At 39.6% G+C, this 18687-nt stretch overlaps 1 protein-coding gene across 7 annotated transcripts in view; it reads right to left on the bottom strand.

Annotated features, from left to right (window-relative positions):
• The window catches only part of atrip (ATR interacting protein), a 49619-nt gene that overhangs the window by 28570 nt on the left and 2362 nt on the right, over nt 1–18687 (bottom strand). For all 7 annotated transcript variants that reach the window (XM_063067581.1, XM_063067585.1, XM_063067584.1 and 4 more), the window contains exons 2-4: nt 18083–18536; nt 15227–15309; nt 13581–13751 (exon numbers count right to left, since the gene is read on the bottom strand). In XM_063067581.1, coding sequence (XP_062923651.1) covers nt 13581–13751; nt 15227–15309; nt 18083–18524 — 696 coding nt within the window. In that variant the 5' untranslated portion in view covers nt 18525–18536. The remainder of the gene's footprint in view (nt 1–13580; nt 13752–15226; nt 15310–18082; nt 18537–18687) is intronic.

The following is an 18687-nucleotide window of genomic DNA, read 5'->3' as shown; positions in this document are numbered from 1 at the left end:
CGTGATATTTCATTAAAAACAAAGTATAAAGAAGTCAGTAGCTGCTTATTGAGCAAATATCACACTGTTGCCATGAGCTTCCGTTTCAAAGTTCAAAGTAAATTTATTATCAAAGTACACATACAGTACAGGGGTGCAAATGTTTGGGCACCCCGGTCAAAATTTCTGTTACTGTGAATAGCTAACGAGTAAAAGATGCACTGATTTCCAAAAGGCATAAAGTTAATGTTGACACATTTCTTCACTATTCTAAGCAAGAAAACTTTATTTCCATCTTTTACAGTTTCAAAATAACAAAAAAGGAAAAGGGCCCAAAGCAAAAGTTTGGGCACCCTGCATGGTCAGTACTTAATAACACCCCCTTTGGCAAGTATCACAGCTTGTAAATGCTTTTTGTAGCCATCTAGGAGTCTTTCAATTCTTGTTTGGGGGATTTTCGCCCATTCTTCCTTGCAAAAGGCTTCCAGTTCTGTGAGATTCTTGGGCTGTCTTGCATGCACTGCTCTTTTGAGGTCTATCCACAGATTCTCGATAATGTTTAGGTCAGGGGACTGTGAGGGCCATGGCAAAACCTTCAGCTTGCGCCTCTTGAAGTAGTCCATTGTGGATTTTGAGGTGTGTTTAGGTTCATTATCCTGTTGTAGAAGCCATCCTCTTTTCATCTTCAGCTTTTTTACAGACGGTATGATGTTTGCTTCCAGAATTCGCTGGTATTCAATTGAATTCATTCTTCCCTCTACCAGTAAATGTTCCCCGTGCCACTGGCTGCAACACAAGCCCAAAGCATGATCGATCCACCCCCATGCTTAACAGTTGGAGAGGGGTTCTTTTCATGAAATTCTGCACCCTTTTTTCTCCAAACATACCTTTGCTCATTGCCGCCACAAAGTTCTATTTTAACTTCATCAGTCCACAGGACTTGTTTCCAAAATGCATCAGGCTTGTTTAGATCTTCCTTTGAACCTTTTGAATAGAACTTTTTTCTTATCACCAAAATTTTTTCAATCCTTAAAATAATGTTTTTTTTCTTGAGACATTGTAAGTGTTACTTACTTCGATGTACTCGTGTTAATTGGATAATAATAATAAAGATTTGAAAAAAAGAAAAATAATGTGCAAAAAACAACAAACTGTGCAAATACAGAAAGAAAGAAAATAATAATAATCATAATCTTAAAAAGCCACAATACTGAACAGCACTAGAAGAGTCCAAAGATTGCTAGCAATTGAGAAATGTGTGTGCTTGGCTATACCTGCACCTCAAGTTTTACCAGCTTAAAAGAGAAAAAATAATATTAATAAAAATAAAAAAGCAATAAATATCAAGAACATAAGATAAAGGGACCTTGGAAGTGAGTCTATAGGTTGTCGGAACAGTTCAGTGATGGGGCAAGTGAAATGGAGTGAAGTTATCCACTCTGGTTCAAAAGTATAAATGTTGAAGGGTAATAACTGTTCCTAAACCTGGTGGTTTGGGTCCTGAAGCTCCTGCACCTTCTTCCCAATGGCAGCAGTGACAGGGGAGCATGAACTGGATGATGAGGGTCCTCGATGATGGATGCTGCTTTCCTACAACATTGCTGACTAGATTTGCTCAATTGTGGGGAGGGCTTGGCCCATGATAGACTGGGCTGTATCCACTAGTCTTGTAGGATTTTCTGTTCAAGGGCCGTTGGTGTTTCCGTACTAGGATGGGTTGCAGCTAGACAATATACTCTCCAACACACATTTATAGAAGTTTGTCAAAGTTTTGGATGTCATGGGCAAATCTTCACCAACATTATTAAAGGCTGTTTAAGAACTGGAAATGTTATTCTCATTATTCAACAAGCTATCTGTCACATTAAGGAGAAAACAACCTATGGCAGGGGTCGGCAACCTTTTTGCCTCTGTGAGCTGGATTGCGTATTAATGAGCGGACGGTGGGCCAGATAAATGCCATAAAAAACTTGAAATATGGGAATTATCCATTTAAATACATCTTGTTATGTTTTGCCTCAAATTAATGTATAACACATGCCAGAAAATCATTTGTGCTTAAGGTTGCCTACCCCTGACCTATGGCATAACTGTGCTGGTCAACTCTCACCTACTGGTATTCAACATCAGCCAGAGAACTGCCTATAACACATTACATTGTGCATTCAAGAATCAAAGGGAAACTGAAGATATAAAATTTCCGAAGTGTTTTACTTTACTGAAAAAAAATCTTCAAGCAGTGAATGGATAACATAAGTAAAACACACAAAATGCTGGAAGAACTCAGCAGGCCAGGCAGCATCTATCAAAACAAAGTACAGACAATGTTTCAGGTCGAGACCCTTCATCAGGACACATGAAGAGAGCTCAGCACACATCGGGGAGAAGAGTTTTAAAAAGGAGCATTTTGCAGGGTTCAGTGCATTACCAGCAGACCAATTAATTCAAAGAAAGAGCTTCGCACAGGTCAGGGAAAAGTGTTTTTAAAAAAGCGTTTTGCAGGGCTCAGCTCATTAGCGGCGGTCCAATCGATTTGCGATTCATTAGCAGGAGCAAATAAAAGTAAAGGGGAGGGGTCAAAGCAGAGCGGCCATTGTGTGAGTGGACCAGTTTAGGAATGAGAACTTGAGGCTTTGGCATGGAGGCACATGCAAGTGGCAGGTAAGACTTTTGTACTGGTTGAATAAAATGTCATGAAGTTACAGCTAATTAAATAAAAATATGATGCAGGGTCAGGAGATGTGCTGTTAGCTGCAGCTGTATGATGTGGGAGCTGGTGGACCGCATTGTGGCTCCTGGGGACCACATCTGCAGCATGTTGGCTGCTCGAGGAACTCAGGCTCAAAGTTGATGACCTGGAGTCTGAGCTTCAGGGAGGGGACAAGTTACTTGGATTCTCTGTTTCAGGAGGTAGTCACACCCATTAGATTAGCTGCCTCAAATTCGGTCTATGGTGATGTATAAGAGGGTGCGACTGCGAGTGAGGTGGGTAATGGGATCCAAGAGACAGTGCTGGAGAAACCTCAGCCTCGAGCTTATCCAGCAGGTCTGAGATTTTTGCTCCCTGTGTGGATGAGGGTGAGGACTGTAGGAAGGATGAGCAACCTAACTCTGGCACCATAGTTCAGACAGCCGTTCAAGAGGGGGTAAAGAAGAGAAACATAGTGGTAATTGGGCATAGTGTAGTCAGGGGAATAGACAGAGTTCTCCGTCGCTAGATTAGCATCCCAAAGGTTGTGCTACCTGCCTGGTACCCAGGTTTGGGACATCTTATCTTACCTGCAGAGGAATTTGTAAATGGGAGGGGAAGATCTATTTGTCATGGTCCATGTGGGTATCAATGACACAGGGAGAACGAGGAAAGAGGTTCTGCTGAAGGAAGTTGAGCAGCTAAGGACTGAATTAAAAAGCAGAACCAAAAACCAAGTAATCTCTGGATTACTACCTGAGCCACGTGCAAATGGGCATAGAGTCAAGAAGATTAAGAGTTAAATGCGTGGCTCAGGGATTGGTGTGGGAGATGTGGGTTTGAATTCATGGGAAATTGGCACCAGTATTGGGGAAGGAGGGAGCTGAACCAATGGGACGGGCTCCACCTGAACTGCGATGGGACCTGGATCCTAGTGAATCACATAACGAGGGCTGTGGATAGGGATTCAAACTAAATAGTAGGGGGGTGGGTTCAACAGATTAGAGAAGTATGAATAAAGTAAAAGAGAAAAGTGTGGATAAAGATAAAGTAAACACAAAAGATAAAAAAAGAGAAAAGTAAGAGTGGAGTGAAGAAAAGTCAAGCGCAAAAGAGTAAAAGATTACAAGATTTTAAAAGCACAATAAGTGTAAAGGCACTTTATTTGAAACAAGGTCAGTGAACTTGTGGCACAAATCAGTACAAGGGAGTATGATTTTGTGGCCATTGCAGAGATGTGGTTGCATGGTGGAGAGGATTGGGAATTAAATATCCAAAGATATCAGATCATACAGAAGGATAGGCAGGAAGGTGAGGGAGGTGGGATAGCACTCTTAATTAAAGATGAGATCAGGGTGATAGTGAGAGACAATATAAGATCTAAGGAGCAGAATGGTGAATCCATCTCAGTAGAGATTAGCAATAGTAAAGGAAAAAAAAATATCATGGAGAGTTGTCTATCGGCCACCGAATAATAACATTACAGTGGCACAGGCATAAACGGAGAAATATCTGAGGCATGTAAGAATGGAACATGGGGGATTTGGGGGATTTTTTTTAATATTCCTTTTTTTTTATTACAAAAAAACAAAAAAAAACACATCTACAAAAACCACGACCTTAACAAAATCTAATTAAATACTGAGCAGCAAAAGGGAGAAAAATATAAAGGCAAAAGTAAAACATACACAGCAGAGGTGCACTGCACGAAAAACCTCAGTCCATAAGAAAGTCCAATACAGGGCCCCATATCCTTTCAAAGATGTCCCCACTGTCCTCATTACATAGTCTCAGTCTCTCCACCACAGATCGTACGTAGGCACAGGGTCTATTTTCCACATTTGCAGGATTAACTTCTTAGCAATCACCATGCCAAACAATACAGCCTTTTTTTTTCATACTTGTTGGCTGAAGACAGGGAGCATGTTGCTCCAAGGACGGCTATGAGCGGGTCTGCTTCCAATCACTTCTCATAAGCCTCAGAGAAACAGTGAAAAATACTTCTCCAGTATGCATAAAGCTTACAACATGACCAGAATGAATGTGACAAGTTACTGTTCACAGATTTACATCTATTACAAACTGGTGAAACATCAGGGTAGAAACTGTGTAACTTTTCTTTGGAATAATGAAGTCTATGTATTGTTTTAAACTGTATAAGTCTGTGTCTGACATTGACCGAACAATCATGTATACTCTTTAAACACTCATCCCAGACCTTCTCCGTCAGTTCCATACCCAATTCATCCACCCATGCCTGTTTAAGACCTGCAGGATTCACCCGAGCTCCATTATGTAGGATCTGATAAAAATAGGATACCGCACTACGAGTAACAGGATCAAATTTATTTATTGCCTCCAGGGACTCAAGTTTGTCTAAAACTTCGAAGTTAGGTATATATTTCCTCACATAATCTCGAATTTGTAAATATCTAAAAGAAACTAGATGCAGGGATATTGTAAACTGTTGTAACTGCGCAAATGAGGCAAAGTTTCCTTTACAGAGAAAGGTTGAACAAGTTGGGTCTTTATTCTTTGGAATATAGAAGGTTGAGGGGGGACTTGATAGAGGTATTTAAAATTATGAGAGGGATAGATAGAGTTAATGTGGATAGGCTTTTTCCATTGAGAGTTGGGGAGATTCAAACAAGAGGACATGAGTTGAGAGTTAAAGGGCAGAAGTTTAGGGGTAACATGAGGGGGAACTTCTTTACTCAGAGAGTGGTAGCTGTGTGGAACGAGCTTCCAGCAGAAGTGGTTGAGGCAGGTTCGATGTTGTCATTTAAAGTTAAATTGGATAGATATATGGACAGGAAAGGAATGGAGGGTTATGGGCTGAGTGCAGGTCGGTGGGACTAGGTGACAGTAAGAATTCAGCATGGACTAGAAAGGCCAAGATGGCCTGTTTCACTGCTGTAATTGTTATATGGTTATAATATATAGGTCACCTACACTACAGATGCCTCTCTGTTTCCAGGTGGAAAAAACAGTATCATTCAGGCCAGGCAAAAAGGAATGATCGTCACAAATCGGAGTGTTAATATAAGTTTTTGGGGCCTTAATGTGTAGTTGAATCTGCTTCCAAATTCTTATAGCGCTGCCAACCACGAAGCTGTTACTAAAATGTGACTTATTAACTGCAGTGGGGCTATTAAGGAGAGCTGGTAAGGAAGTCTTCTTACAAAGCACTCACTTTATGAGTAACCATACTGGGCACGAGTCTGAGGTAGAGGGTGGGCCTTTTTCCACCATGCGAGAATGGATAGGTGGGCAGCCCAGTAATACATTTTAACGTTCGGTAGGGCAAAACCACCTGCTTCCTTAGGCTTTGACAAGTGCTTTTTAGTAATTCTAATGGCTTTATAATTCCAAATGAAGGGTATAATAATTGAATCCAATTGCTTAAAATATGACAGAGGAATAAAACATGGAATTGACTGGAAAAGATGAAGAAATCGTGGCAGTACAATCATCTTGATTGCGTTAACCCTCCCCACCAAAGAAATTGGAAGGGTTTTCCAAAAGTCAATATTGCGTTTAACCTGCTCAGCTTTGTTTCGCCAATTCACTTGCAAAAGGTCATCTGGGTTTTTTGTAATAGTCAAGATAGGAAAAATTATCATAAGTTATTTTAAAGGGAATGGACTGTAAATATGCTGTATTAACCACTGCAGTGACTGGCATTAGTTCACCCTTATCCCAATTAACAGAGAAACCTGAGAAACTACCAAAATTATTAATTAGAGTCAGAAGGGCAGGTATTGATGTTTGTGGGCTGGAGATATATAAAAGGACATCGTCAGTGTCCATGCATATCAATGGGAGATACCAAAGGGTCCTGTCTGATGCTAACAGCCAATGGCTCAATGATAACTACAAACAAAAATGGAGAAGGGGGCAACCCTGACAAGTCCCACGAAGAATTGCAAAAGGGGAGGAAATATTCTGAATAGAAGCAGATGGGTGTGAATAAATTATCTCAATCCATTTAATGAAAGATGCTCCAAATCCAAATTTAAGTGCAAACATCATATATGGCCATTCCACTTGGTCAAACGCACATTGTGCATCTAATGAAATGACTACAGCCGCTTTTGCATGTTTTGTATATAAAATATTGAAAAGACGATGCAAATTGAAATACATATGTCTACCTGGCATAAAGCCAGTTTGATCTGGATGAATAATAGAACAAATGCATTCTTTTAACCTATTGGCCAGGACTTTCCCAAGAATTTTGGTTTCAATGGGCAGCAGCAAAATGGGGCGATATGATGAAACCACCTCAGGATCACGGCCTGGTTTTGGAATCAGAGAAACATTGGCTTTACATAAAGTGGGTGGCAATCTGGAAGTTGTCCTAGAGTGATTCAACATTCGTAAGAGCAGAGGTGGCAATTTTGAACCAAATACTTTGAAGAATTCCATGCTAAAACCATCAGGACCCGCTGCCTTATTATTGGGGAGGGAAGAGATGACCTTCTTGATCTCATCTAGGCTTATATCAGCATCAAGTGTATTTACACAATCTGTTGACAGTGTGGGCAGATTCAGATTATCAAAAGATGCATCCATAGCTTCAACGTCTGGACCGCCTTGTGATTGGTAAACATTAACATAGAATTCTGCAAAACACTTACTAATTTTTTCCGGGTCCGTCCATAAAAAGCCATCTTTCGCCTTTATACGACGTATGGCCCTGGAGGCCTGCATCTGTCTTAACTGACGGGCTAATAACTTATGGGGCTTTTCACCAAGCTCAAAATACCTCTGTCTGACTTGTGTTAGTAGTTTTGAGACACTCTTGAACATTACAGAATTATACTCATACGGTAAGGCAGTAATCTTATTAAGTAATTCTGCTTCCTGGTTTATTTTGTAAGAAGCTTCCAGATTTGCCAACTGATCATCTATTTCAGTTAACCTTTTCTTGAATCTTCTTTTTTCCGCTGTCTCCTATGCTATTATGCAATCTCTAATAACCGCCTTCCTGGCCTCCCAAAGAGTGGAATCATCAACACCGCCCACATCACTGGTGCTTGAGTATAGATCTATCTTATCTGAAAGATAGGAGCAAAAATCCTTATCCTTTAGCAAAGTATTATTTAAACGTCAACTATATTCACCTCTTTTGTGGTCCGATTTGAGTATAAGGGAGACAGGAGCATGATCCGATATACGTATATTATGGTAAGTGCAACTGACTACTGACGAAACCAATTTCGAATCTAACAGAAAATAATCAATCCTAGAGTAGAATTTATGTACTGCGGACAAATATGAAAAATCCTTCTTCGTGGGATTAAGAAGTCTCCAAATACCCACTATGTTATACGATTGCATGAGATTATTAAGTGTTACACAATTTTTAACTGAACAAACTTGGAGACGTTGTCTATCTACGAGGGAGTTTACGATGCAATTAAAGTCTCCACCTACAATGTTCTATGGTTCTACAATTATGTTAGAGTCAGACAAATTAGGCATGGCCTTAAAGAGGTTCTGAAAAAAAAACTGGACCATCAAAGTTGGGCCCATACACATTCACTAGTGTCAATGGTATAGAATTTAATATTCCACTTACTATTACATATCTGCCCCTCAGGTCAGCGATAGTTTGTGTGTGAATAAACGGTATGGTTTTTTTTTATTAAGAATGCAACACCTCCAGTTTTAGTACTAAAATTCGACTGGTAGACCTGAGATGCCCAGGAGGGACAAAGCACTTTCGCTGCTGTTTCCTTAATGTGCGTTTCTTAAAGAAAACAAATATCAGCTTTGAGTGTATGAAGATGTGCATACACCTTCCCTCTCTTCAGTGGACTATTCATCCCCCGTACTTTCCAGCTGACAAGTTTAGTCTCACCAATGCTGTGCATATGAGAATTAGATGTCATATCTGCTGCTTAACAGAAAAAATATGCTGTATGGTCATGGCATAACACAAATTGTAACTCAAACAAATAGATGTGCTGTAACAACCCCTTGAGAAACACAAAAAACCCTCCCAAAAATTAAAAACACACCAGGAGTAGTACTTCCATACCCCTAACCTAGAGTCAAAGCTATATCCAAGAGCCCACACATGGTCCGGAATAGCAAGATAACTACCCATTACTCACTAAACATGGGAGAAACACCTCTTCACAAATGCACTATGAAATATAAAAGTAAACAATAATTAGTCCTCACCCACATCTGAGTGTGAGCTTATTTTTCAGTTCCTCATGCGCTGATCATAACAAAGTCTCCAGATGAAGCCGCTATCGATCAACGACGAATCCAGTAACCCAGCGTTAATCCGTTTTTAGGTTGATACAGTGTCCGAGTGCCAATCTTTAACTTCTCGGCTCAGGAACTCCTCCGCTACGGCAGCAGTGCTGAATGTACGGGTGCTATTAACTGTAACCACAAATCTCACCGGATACTGGAATCCACACCTAATTTTCCTGGCTTTGCATTTCTCCTTAATGTGCTGAAAATCCTGGCGCTTCCTCATGGTAGCCGAGGTTAAATCCGGGTAAATGAACACCGTACGCCCGTCATACAGCAGCGGAGCTCTCTCCCTGGACAACCGTAGCACCAGCTCTTTCACCTGGTAGTGGTGTAGCCTCGCAATAATAGCTCTTGGCCTGCCATTTTTAGCAGGTGCTAGGCTCTGGTGGGCACGGTCCACTTCAATCGGCTGATTGAAATGTTCTTCCCCCAGCAACTTCGGAAGCAACGTGGCGACAAATTCCGTCCGCTTATTGTTTTTGGCTTTCTCCTGAACCCCGATAATGCCAATGTTTTGACAGCGAGACCGAGCTTCAAGGTCATCCACTTTAGCCTGTAGCTGCATGTTTTAGGATATTAGGCTGACAAGCCGCCTCTCCAACTCTTCGATTCCCCTCTCATAAGATTCGGCGGCACCCTCCATTAAAGAAACACGCTTACTGACTTCGCTTAGAGCTGCTGTTAGGCTCATGATTGACTCATTATCCTCTGCATGTCTTCCGTCTACCAAACTGTACAGTTTGCTTACCACCACAAGGTAGTTGGGACCAGGGCCCTAGCAGCATTGGCTTTAGCTTCTCCTGGGCCCACTAGCTTCACGGAGCCCTCGCCAGAATCTTCTACTCCCACGCCCTTTTCTTGTTTCTTCCCTTTACCTGGCTTCGTCATTTCGTTCAGCCCATTACAACTCACTTCAGTCACTTAAAAAATAAGAATTAACTGCTATTTGGGTGAGGCAAAAGGTGAAGGTAGGCGCAGCTCCCGGGACACAGGTCTACTCCATACCAAGACCCCACGTGACAGTCGACTTGGGGGACTTTAACTTGCACATAGATTGGGTGAATCAAGTTGGTCGAGGCAGTCTTGAGGAGGACTTCATAGAATGCATACGTGATGGCTTTCTTGAACAGGATGTTACTGAACCTACAAGGGAACGTGCTACCTTAGATCTGGTCCTGTGCAGCGAGACAGGTAAAATTAGTGATTTTGTCATTAGCGATCCTCTTGGAAAGAGTGATCACGGTATGATTGAATTTCTCATACAAATGGAGGGTGCAATAGTTCAATCTAAAACCAGTGTACCATGCCTAAACAGTGGAGACTACAATGGGATGAGGGAGGATTTGGCTAGTGTAGACTGGGAACACAGGCTATTTGGTAGGACGGTTGAGGACTTCCAAAGAGATTTTTCACAGTGGTCAACAAAAATACATTCCAGTTAAAAGCAAGGACAGTAAGGGTGGGGAGAGCCAGCCTTTGATAACTAAGGAAATAAAAGAAGGCATCAAACCAAAACCTTGTGCATACAAATTCGCCAAGTGGTGGGAAACTGGAAGACTGAGAAAACTTTACAAAAAGCGATGAAGTACCATGAAAAAGGAAAGCTGGATTATGAAAATAAACTGGCACAAAATATAAAAACTGATAGAAGTTTGTATAATTATATAAAACGGAAAAGGGTGGCTAAAGTGAATATAGGTCCCTTGAAGGACGAGAAGGGGGAATTAATATTGGGTAATGAGGAAATAGCCAAAGCTTTGAATGACTGTTTTGAGTCAGTCTTCATGGTGGAGGACATGTCTAACATGTCAAAGTGAGATGTTATGGATGTGATGGGAGGTGAGGACCTCAATACAATAGCTCTCACTAAAGAAGTAGTGCCGAGCAAACTTGTGGGCCTGAAGATATACAAGTCCTCTGGTCCTGATGGAATGCAGCCCAGGGTACTGAAGGAAATGGCAGAAGTTGTAGTAGAGACTTCGGTGATGATTTACCAAAATTTCTGGACTCTGAGCAAGTCCTGGCAGACTGAAAGATTGTGAATGTCATACCACTGTTCAAAAAAAAAAGGATGTAGGCAAAAGACAGGTAACTATAGGCCAGTTAGTTTAACATCTGTAGTTGGGAAGATGCTTGAAGCTGCCATTAAAGAAGAAATAGCAAGGCATTTGGAAAGAAATGGATCCATCAGACAGACACAGCATGGATTCAGCAAAGGCAGGTCCTGTTTGACAAACTTACTGGAGTTCTTTGAGGACATAATGAGCACAACAGATAGAGGGGAACAGTAAAGTTATTTACTTGGATTTCCAGAAGACATTTGATAAGGTGCCACATAAAAAGATTTATCCATAAGATAAAGATGCATAGAGTTGGGGGTGATGCATTAGCATGATGGAGGATTGGTTCACTAACAGAAAGCAGGGAGTTGGGATACATGGGTGTTACTCTGGTTGGCAATCAGTGGTGAGTGGGCTGTCGCAGGGGTCGGTGCTGGGCCCAGAAATGTTCACAATATACGTTAACAATCTGGAAGAGGGGACTGAGTGTAGTGTAGCTAAGTTTGCTGATGACACTAAATTGAGTGGAAAAGCAAATTGTACAGAAGATACAGAGAGTCTGCAGAGAGAGATATAGATAGGTTTAGTGAGTGGGCAAGGGTCTGGCAGATGGAGTACAACGTTGATAAATGTGAGGCCATCCACTTTGGAAGGAAAAGTGGAAGATCAGATTATTATTTAAATGGTAAAAGATTGCAGCATGCTGCTGTGCAGAGGGACTTGGGAGTACTTGTGCATGAATCACAAAAGGTTGGCTTGCAGGTGCAGCAGGCCTTCATTGTTAGAGGGATTGAGTTTAAGAGCAGGGAGGTTATGCTGCAGCTGGTGAGGTACTGGTGAGGCCGCACCTGGAGTACTGTGTGCAGTTCTGGTCTCCTTACTTGAAGAAATATATACCGGCTTTGGAGGTGGTGCAGAGGAGGTTCACCAGGTTGATTCCTGAGATGAGAGGGTGAGGCTATGAGGAGAGATTGAGTCGCCTGGGACTGTATTCGCTGGAATTCAGAAGAACGAGATCTTATAAAAACATAGAAAATTATGAAAGGGATAGATAAGAGAGAGGCAGGAATTGTTTCCACTGGGAGATGAGACTAGAACTAGGGGGACATAGCCTCAAGATTCGGGGGAGTAGATTTAGACGGAGATGAGGAGGAACTGCTTTTCCCAGAGAGTGGTGAATCTGTGGAATTCTCTGCCCAATGAAGCAGTGGAGGCTACCTCAGTAAATATATTTAAGACAAGATTGGACAGATTTTTGATTAGTAGGGGAATTGAGGGTTATGGGGAAAAGGCAGGTAGGTGGAGTTGAGTCCATGGCCAGATCAGCCATGATCTTACTGAATGGTGGAGCAGGCTCGACGGGCCAGGTAGCCTACTCCTGCTCCTATTGCTTATGTTCTTATTTTTCTATCAGAAATTAGAGAAAGCTCTCGAGACAAATTCCAGTTTTTGTTGAGAAATATAAGTTAAACAGGTTTAAATAGGATTTGCATCTTGTTCCATGGTCTTGTATGTCTCATACCTTTTTCATTTTTAAATCTTTTTATTAATTATTATTGAAAACCAACAACAAAAAAATACATTAAAATAATCAAGTCAATATATCAATATGTATAATAAGAGTCAAACTTTTAGCCAAGCTAAACAGTGTATCAATAATAATAAGAAGAAAAAACAAAATGTTAAAGCTATTTTTTTTTCGGAAAAAAAGAAGGAAAAAAGAACCCCTACTAACTAAAACAAAAAAACCCTGCTAACAAAACAAGAAAAAAAGAGGAAAAAACCCATTGGGAGCACAACCCCGGAGCTGTACGCCATACAAGCTTCCATTTAAAAAAACATCAATCCACCAACCAAATCCAATTACACAAGAATCAGAAGGGGACCATCTTAATTAACTCGGATCAAATGATAGTAGCGGACAAAAGAACCCCACCTTTTCTCAAAGTCAAATCGAGGATCAAAAGTTCGACTTCTAATTTTCTCCAGACTAAGACATAACATCACCTGAGAGAACCATTGTATCAAAGTGGGAGCAGAGGCATCTTTCCATTTCAATAAAATAGCCCTTCTGGCCAATAGTGTGACAAATGCAATTACATGTTGGTCTGATATAGAAATACCGCGAATATATTGAGGAATTATACCAAACAAAACTGTCAATTTATTAGGTTATAAATTAATTTTTAAAGCTTTAGAAATTGTAGAAAAAAGATTTCCAAAACTGTTTCAATACAGAACACGACCAAAACATATGTGTCAATATAGCTGTGTCAGTTTTACATCTGTCACACTGACTATTAACATTAGGAAATATTTTAGACAGTCTCTCCTTTGTCAAATAATAACGATGTACAATTTTAAATTGAATTAAAGAATGACTGGCACAAGTTGAAGAAGAGTTAACCATCTTCAGAATTCGCAACCTGTTATCAAGGTCATTTTAAGCTCTCTTTCCCAATCTTGCTTAATCTTAAACAGAGGATAATTATCCTGTTGTAATAGTAAATTATAACTTTTCCCAATAAAACCTTTCACTAAAGGGCTCATTTTTAAAATAATGTCTAACAGCATACCTTTTTGGACAAGTCCTTTTCTCTTTGGCTTTGTGCTACACTTTTCTCCTTCTCACTGAGTAAATACTGCGTTTTCTGTTGATCAAGCTCAGATTCTACACGCCGTAAACAATCTCGCAGAATTCTGATTTCACCATTTTTAATCTGCAGTTCTTCACGTGTTTCATTAAACTGCATGAATAAAACATGTTTAATTTGCAGCAACAAAAATCGTTAAACATTCATTAAGCATGCAAACATTAGGACAGAAAAAGAACTTAAACTTGATGCAAATCCAAATGTAAAAGCTGAAAGACTAAATGAAGTATTAACTCCAACTTAATTATATGTCAGCTTACAAGACTTTTGCAGTTGAAGAATGTTAGAGTTAATATTAAATGCATAAAGAATGAACAAAAACAGATGATACTGATGTCAGTATAAAATTTCTCAGATTAATATACAATGCCACAATTTAACTATGAATGATAAAGAAGTCCACAAGAACTAGCAGACCTAAGAATCACCATAAAAACTTGACAATGATATCAGTTTGGGTAGAATTCAACACCTCGTAAAACAAAACTCTAATTGTCTCTGGGAAAGGCAGAGTAGAATTCACTGCGTAAAAATATAATCAAAACAAAGCATCCTAACATTGAGAGTATATCACAAGTCTGGTGCAATTGGAAAACATGCATTTCCAAAATTTGGTTTGTTGTTCACCTTCAATAATTAACTGCTAGACTCTGTGATTACACTGAAGTTCAGGAAGAAGCAAGATTCAAGTCCTATGGACAAGCCTACAATTACTTAATACAGAAAACTCTTAGCACAGCTGAATACAGAAACAGGATCTCCAATATAATTAAGTATATTTTGCAACATTTCTCACAAAATGAATGAAAATTTGAGCTGTAAGACTTTCCTTTTGTTGTTCTTAATATTGATGAAAACCTCAAGGTCCATTTTTGAAATCCAAGGCAAACTGACAACAGCTTTTTTTGTTATAATTATAATGATACGTTTCTGATATTTTTGTCCTCAACCAAAATTAAAAATTGCATATAGAGGATTGGGAAGTTAAGCCTTGTTAATAAAGGGATTATGAAGAACTAAAGATGTTATAAAATTGTCCCCAGTTTGCAGGATAACAAAAATGTAGTTGAATACAATGAAAGTACTATAAAAGCCTCAGGCTGCTGAGTAGACTCACAATTCACAGATAACAAATCTATGAAAGTCTACAAAGTTTCACTGATTTTTAAAACTGAAGAACATCTGGTCTGTCTTTCTGCAGATGACGTCAGTTGCTTTGACAAAATCTTGAGATCATAAATGACTATGCAAACTTATAGTCTGAATTTGAAACAAGTACATAGAAATGCTACACAAACCACAAAATATATTTGACCTTCTGGCAGGTTAGCTCTGCCATAGTCAACACAAATGAAAGTCAAGATTGAACGAACTGTCAGCCCTTTAACAAAACGAACATAAACAGGAACCATTCAATCCTTAGCACCTGGTTTTTGATAAGAGATCTATTAAGATAGGTGGCCAACAAGCAAATGGCATGCAAAGACCAGATGCTAACTGTAGTATTTGTCTTCACACTATTTGCCAACTTAATTCACTAAAATCTAGAAAAGCTCAAAGCACATCACCTGCTTCCTCAGTTTGCTGTGTTGTTCTTGAAGAACTTCAAAGCCAAATGAATTAGCATTTTTACACTGAATTAGACCATTCTCTACAAAAAAAGGAATAAAGTAATTTGATAAATAAACTGGGATTTGCAAAGATATTCACACTCAACCTGTACATACACCAGGTGCACATTTATAATATCTTTATCTAATATATTTATCTTTCTCCCATAACATCTTTATAGAATGTAAAAGAAAATCTTTATTCATCCTTCTCTAGACCATAACTGCCTCAGATTTTTGTCCCATTTCTGTATTTCATTTTTCAATTATTCTTTTACACTATCTCATCACTTAAATGTTTTTTCCTATTTTTTTCTCAACTATATATTCTTTCTTCTTAATTGCATGCATTTTATTTCAGTATCTCCCTTCTTGGAAATCATTTTCATTCCCCATTTGTCCCTAAAAATGATCTCATTTGACACATCCCCATCTCTCTATTTAACTGTGTATCTCTTTCTCTCCAATTCTTTCCCCCCATATTCTCTGAAAATGAACTAAAAAAATCCATCAAACACATCTTCTGCTGCTCACTGCTTTTCTTTAACTCCCTAACCTAATTTACAATTTCACAATCTACCTTATAATTAAAGGCTGTAATTTTTTTTGTATCAGAAAAGTTAACTGTGTGAGGTATCTTTCTCATACATGCGAACAATGGAGACAGAATTATGAAATATTAATCCAGAGTGACATGTACAACCTGCAGATTGTAAATTCATCCCAGAAAAGTAGCCCCAATTATAAATAGATACATTATGGACGGTCCACTTCAAAAATATTAAAACTCTGAATAAAAATGTTTTAATAAAAATGGAATATTGATCACTGTGAAAAAGCTCTCTAAATGACAACCACCTACAGTTCTCCAACACTACCATTTATAGAAAATGGCTATACTTGCTGTACTTGCCTATTCAACTTCAATTTATCGGGAATTGTTCAGTTTTCAGCTATCTTGCTCAATCACCGTCAGCACAATCTCATTATACACCTAGTTGTTATTTCCGTTGTACAATCTTACTCATTGTTGTTCACTTTCAACTCCTGTCGCAAACTTCACTCATAGCTTATTACACGTTACCTCACGTACTCGACTGAATTAATTTCACGATCGTGAACCTCAGGAAGATCCTGATCTACTACCAGAACCTAATTAAAATTATACATTTAGTTGGGGTACTGATGCCACAAAAGTTGGCCTCAGCAGTTTGAAGTTACGGAAGGAGAAAGAACACACGAGAGTATTTAAGATCTCGGATGGTTACAAAATCAATTCCACTCATTGTACTACTACAATTACTGATGTACCGTGATAAAAATAGTGCTTTCTTGTTAGTGGTGCCCAAATAATACGAGCAGAATGGCGGAGCCTCAACACTACCATTGATTCCTGTCATGTCTGCCTTGGGACTGCGAGAGCAAATCCCTGCGTCAGGCAGAACACAGCACAACTATAAAGCTATTGCATCACAGTTCCATCAATCCAGGTTTGATCCCCAACTCCTGCGCTGCTGATGTGGAGTTTGCATGTTTCCTTTAACGAAGTGAGTTTCCTGGTTTATTTCTACATCCAAAAGGCATGCAGAAGGAATACAGTGTAGGGAAATGTATGGCCAGGCACATATTTTCTAAATGGGGAGCAAATTCTGAAATCGGAGGTGTAAAGGGAGTCTTAGTGCAGGATTCCCCGAAGGTTAACTATCAACTCACCTGCAAGCAAGGAGGGCAAATGCAAAGTTAGCATTCCTTTTGAGAGGATTAGAATATAAAAACAAGGATGTAAAGCCCAGGCTTTATGAGGTTTTGGTCAGACCACATTTGGAGAATTGTGAGCAACGTCGGGCCCCTATCAAAGAAAGGAAGCACTGGTATTTGACAAAGAGAAAATTTACAGATGCTGACAATCCAAAGCAACATACTCAAAATTCTGGAGGAAGTCAGCAGGCCAACAGCATCTGTGGAAAAGAGTAAACAGTCACTGTTTCAGACACACCTTTTGCTGCTCTCTGCGTTTCATTAACTCCCTAACTTGGCCTGCTCAGTTCCTTCAGCATTTTGTGCATCTTGCACTGGTATTTGGGATGGTCCGGACATTTAAGAGAATGGTAGCAGGAGTGAAAGGGTTAAGGTATGAGGAGAGTTTGATGGTTCTGGGTCTGTATTTGCTGGAGGTAGAGGAATGGGGGTGGGGGATCTCACTGACACCTAGCAAATACTGAAAAGCCAGGAGAGAGTGGAAGAGAATTCCCGTTGTGGGAGACACTAGGACAACAGAGAACAGCCTCATGATACCAGTACAGGGATGAAAAGGAATTTCTTTAGTCAGAGGGTGGAGAATCTGTGGAATTGATTACCACAGACAGCTAAAAATGCCAGGTCACTGAGCATATTTAATGCAGAAGTTGATAGGTCATTGATTTGTAAGAGCAAAGAATACAGGCAGAAGGTAGGAGAATGAGGTTTAAAGCAGAAATAAATCGGCCATGATCAAATTGTGGAGCAGATTCAATAGGCTGAATGGCTTAAGTTCTGCTCCTATGCCTCATGGTTTTGTGGACTTAATTAGGCGTGCAAATTACTCTCAATGTGTACAATCAGGGTGGAGTTGACAGACATGTGAAATAAGAGGGTGAATGGGTGATGATGGGGTTGCTCTGAGACCCAGTGGGCTAAATAGCCTTTGTATCTGTTGTGATAAATATATGAGAAATCGTAACAGTCAAAAGACAGCATTAGAGGAAATGCAAATTTAAGAATTCATCAGCTTTAAGTTCAAGATCACAAATACCAGGATTAAATAAAATACATTACCATGAAATTCCTTTGCCGTGTTTCCACAGTTTAATGCTCTTGAGGAAATTGTGGCAACTTTTGCATTCGCATCATTTTTTAGTACTGACATTTCCCTGCTTTGCTTATCAGTTGCTGTTGCTATCATAGCACTGGATGCAGGCTTCATATCCTGAATTAAAACCTGTGAGGCGAGAGTATCCAATTCCTCCAAGTCATCAGCAGTGAAATCATCATTATCTCCAAAAGGATCTTCACTGGCTCTTGCATCTTTTGCTTGTTCTCCCTTGTGACGTTTGTTTGGTGGAAATCCTTCACTCTCATAATTTGTATTCTTTTTCCCTTGGTTTGACAACCCTGAGAAGGCTGAAACTGGAACTTCCGAAGGCAAATTTTCCACACTATAAATAATAGAAGAGTTTCGTTTCTTTCCTGAATTTATGAAAAGAGAATTTGTTGACATCGTTCCAACATCCTGCAAGACAGAACATCCGACAAATGAAACATAAATAGTGCTCTCAAATTCTTCAGCTATGTCTTCTTTTTAATCAATAGCAGATATCCTCAGCCCACTCAACATAATACCAAGAAAAGCCATAATTCACAAGTGAGCATATTCCTGACAA

Source organism: Mobula hypostoma, chromosome 15 (assembly GCF_963921235.1).
Source record: "Mobula hypostoma chromosome 15, sMobHyp1.1, whole genome shotgun sequence".
NCBI lineage: Eukaryota > Metazoa > Chordata > Chondrichthyes > Myliobatiformes > Myliobatidae > Mobula > Mobula hypostoma.
The sequence above is the reverse complement of the archived record's forward strand: the minus strand, read 5'-3'. Positions and strand labels throughout refer to the sequence as shown.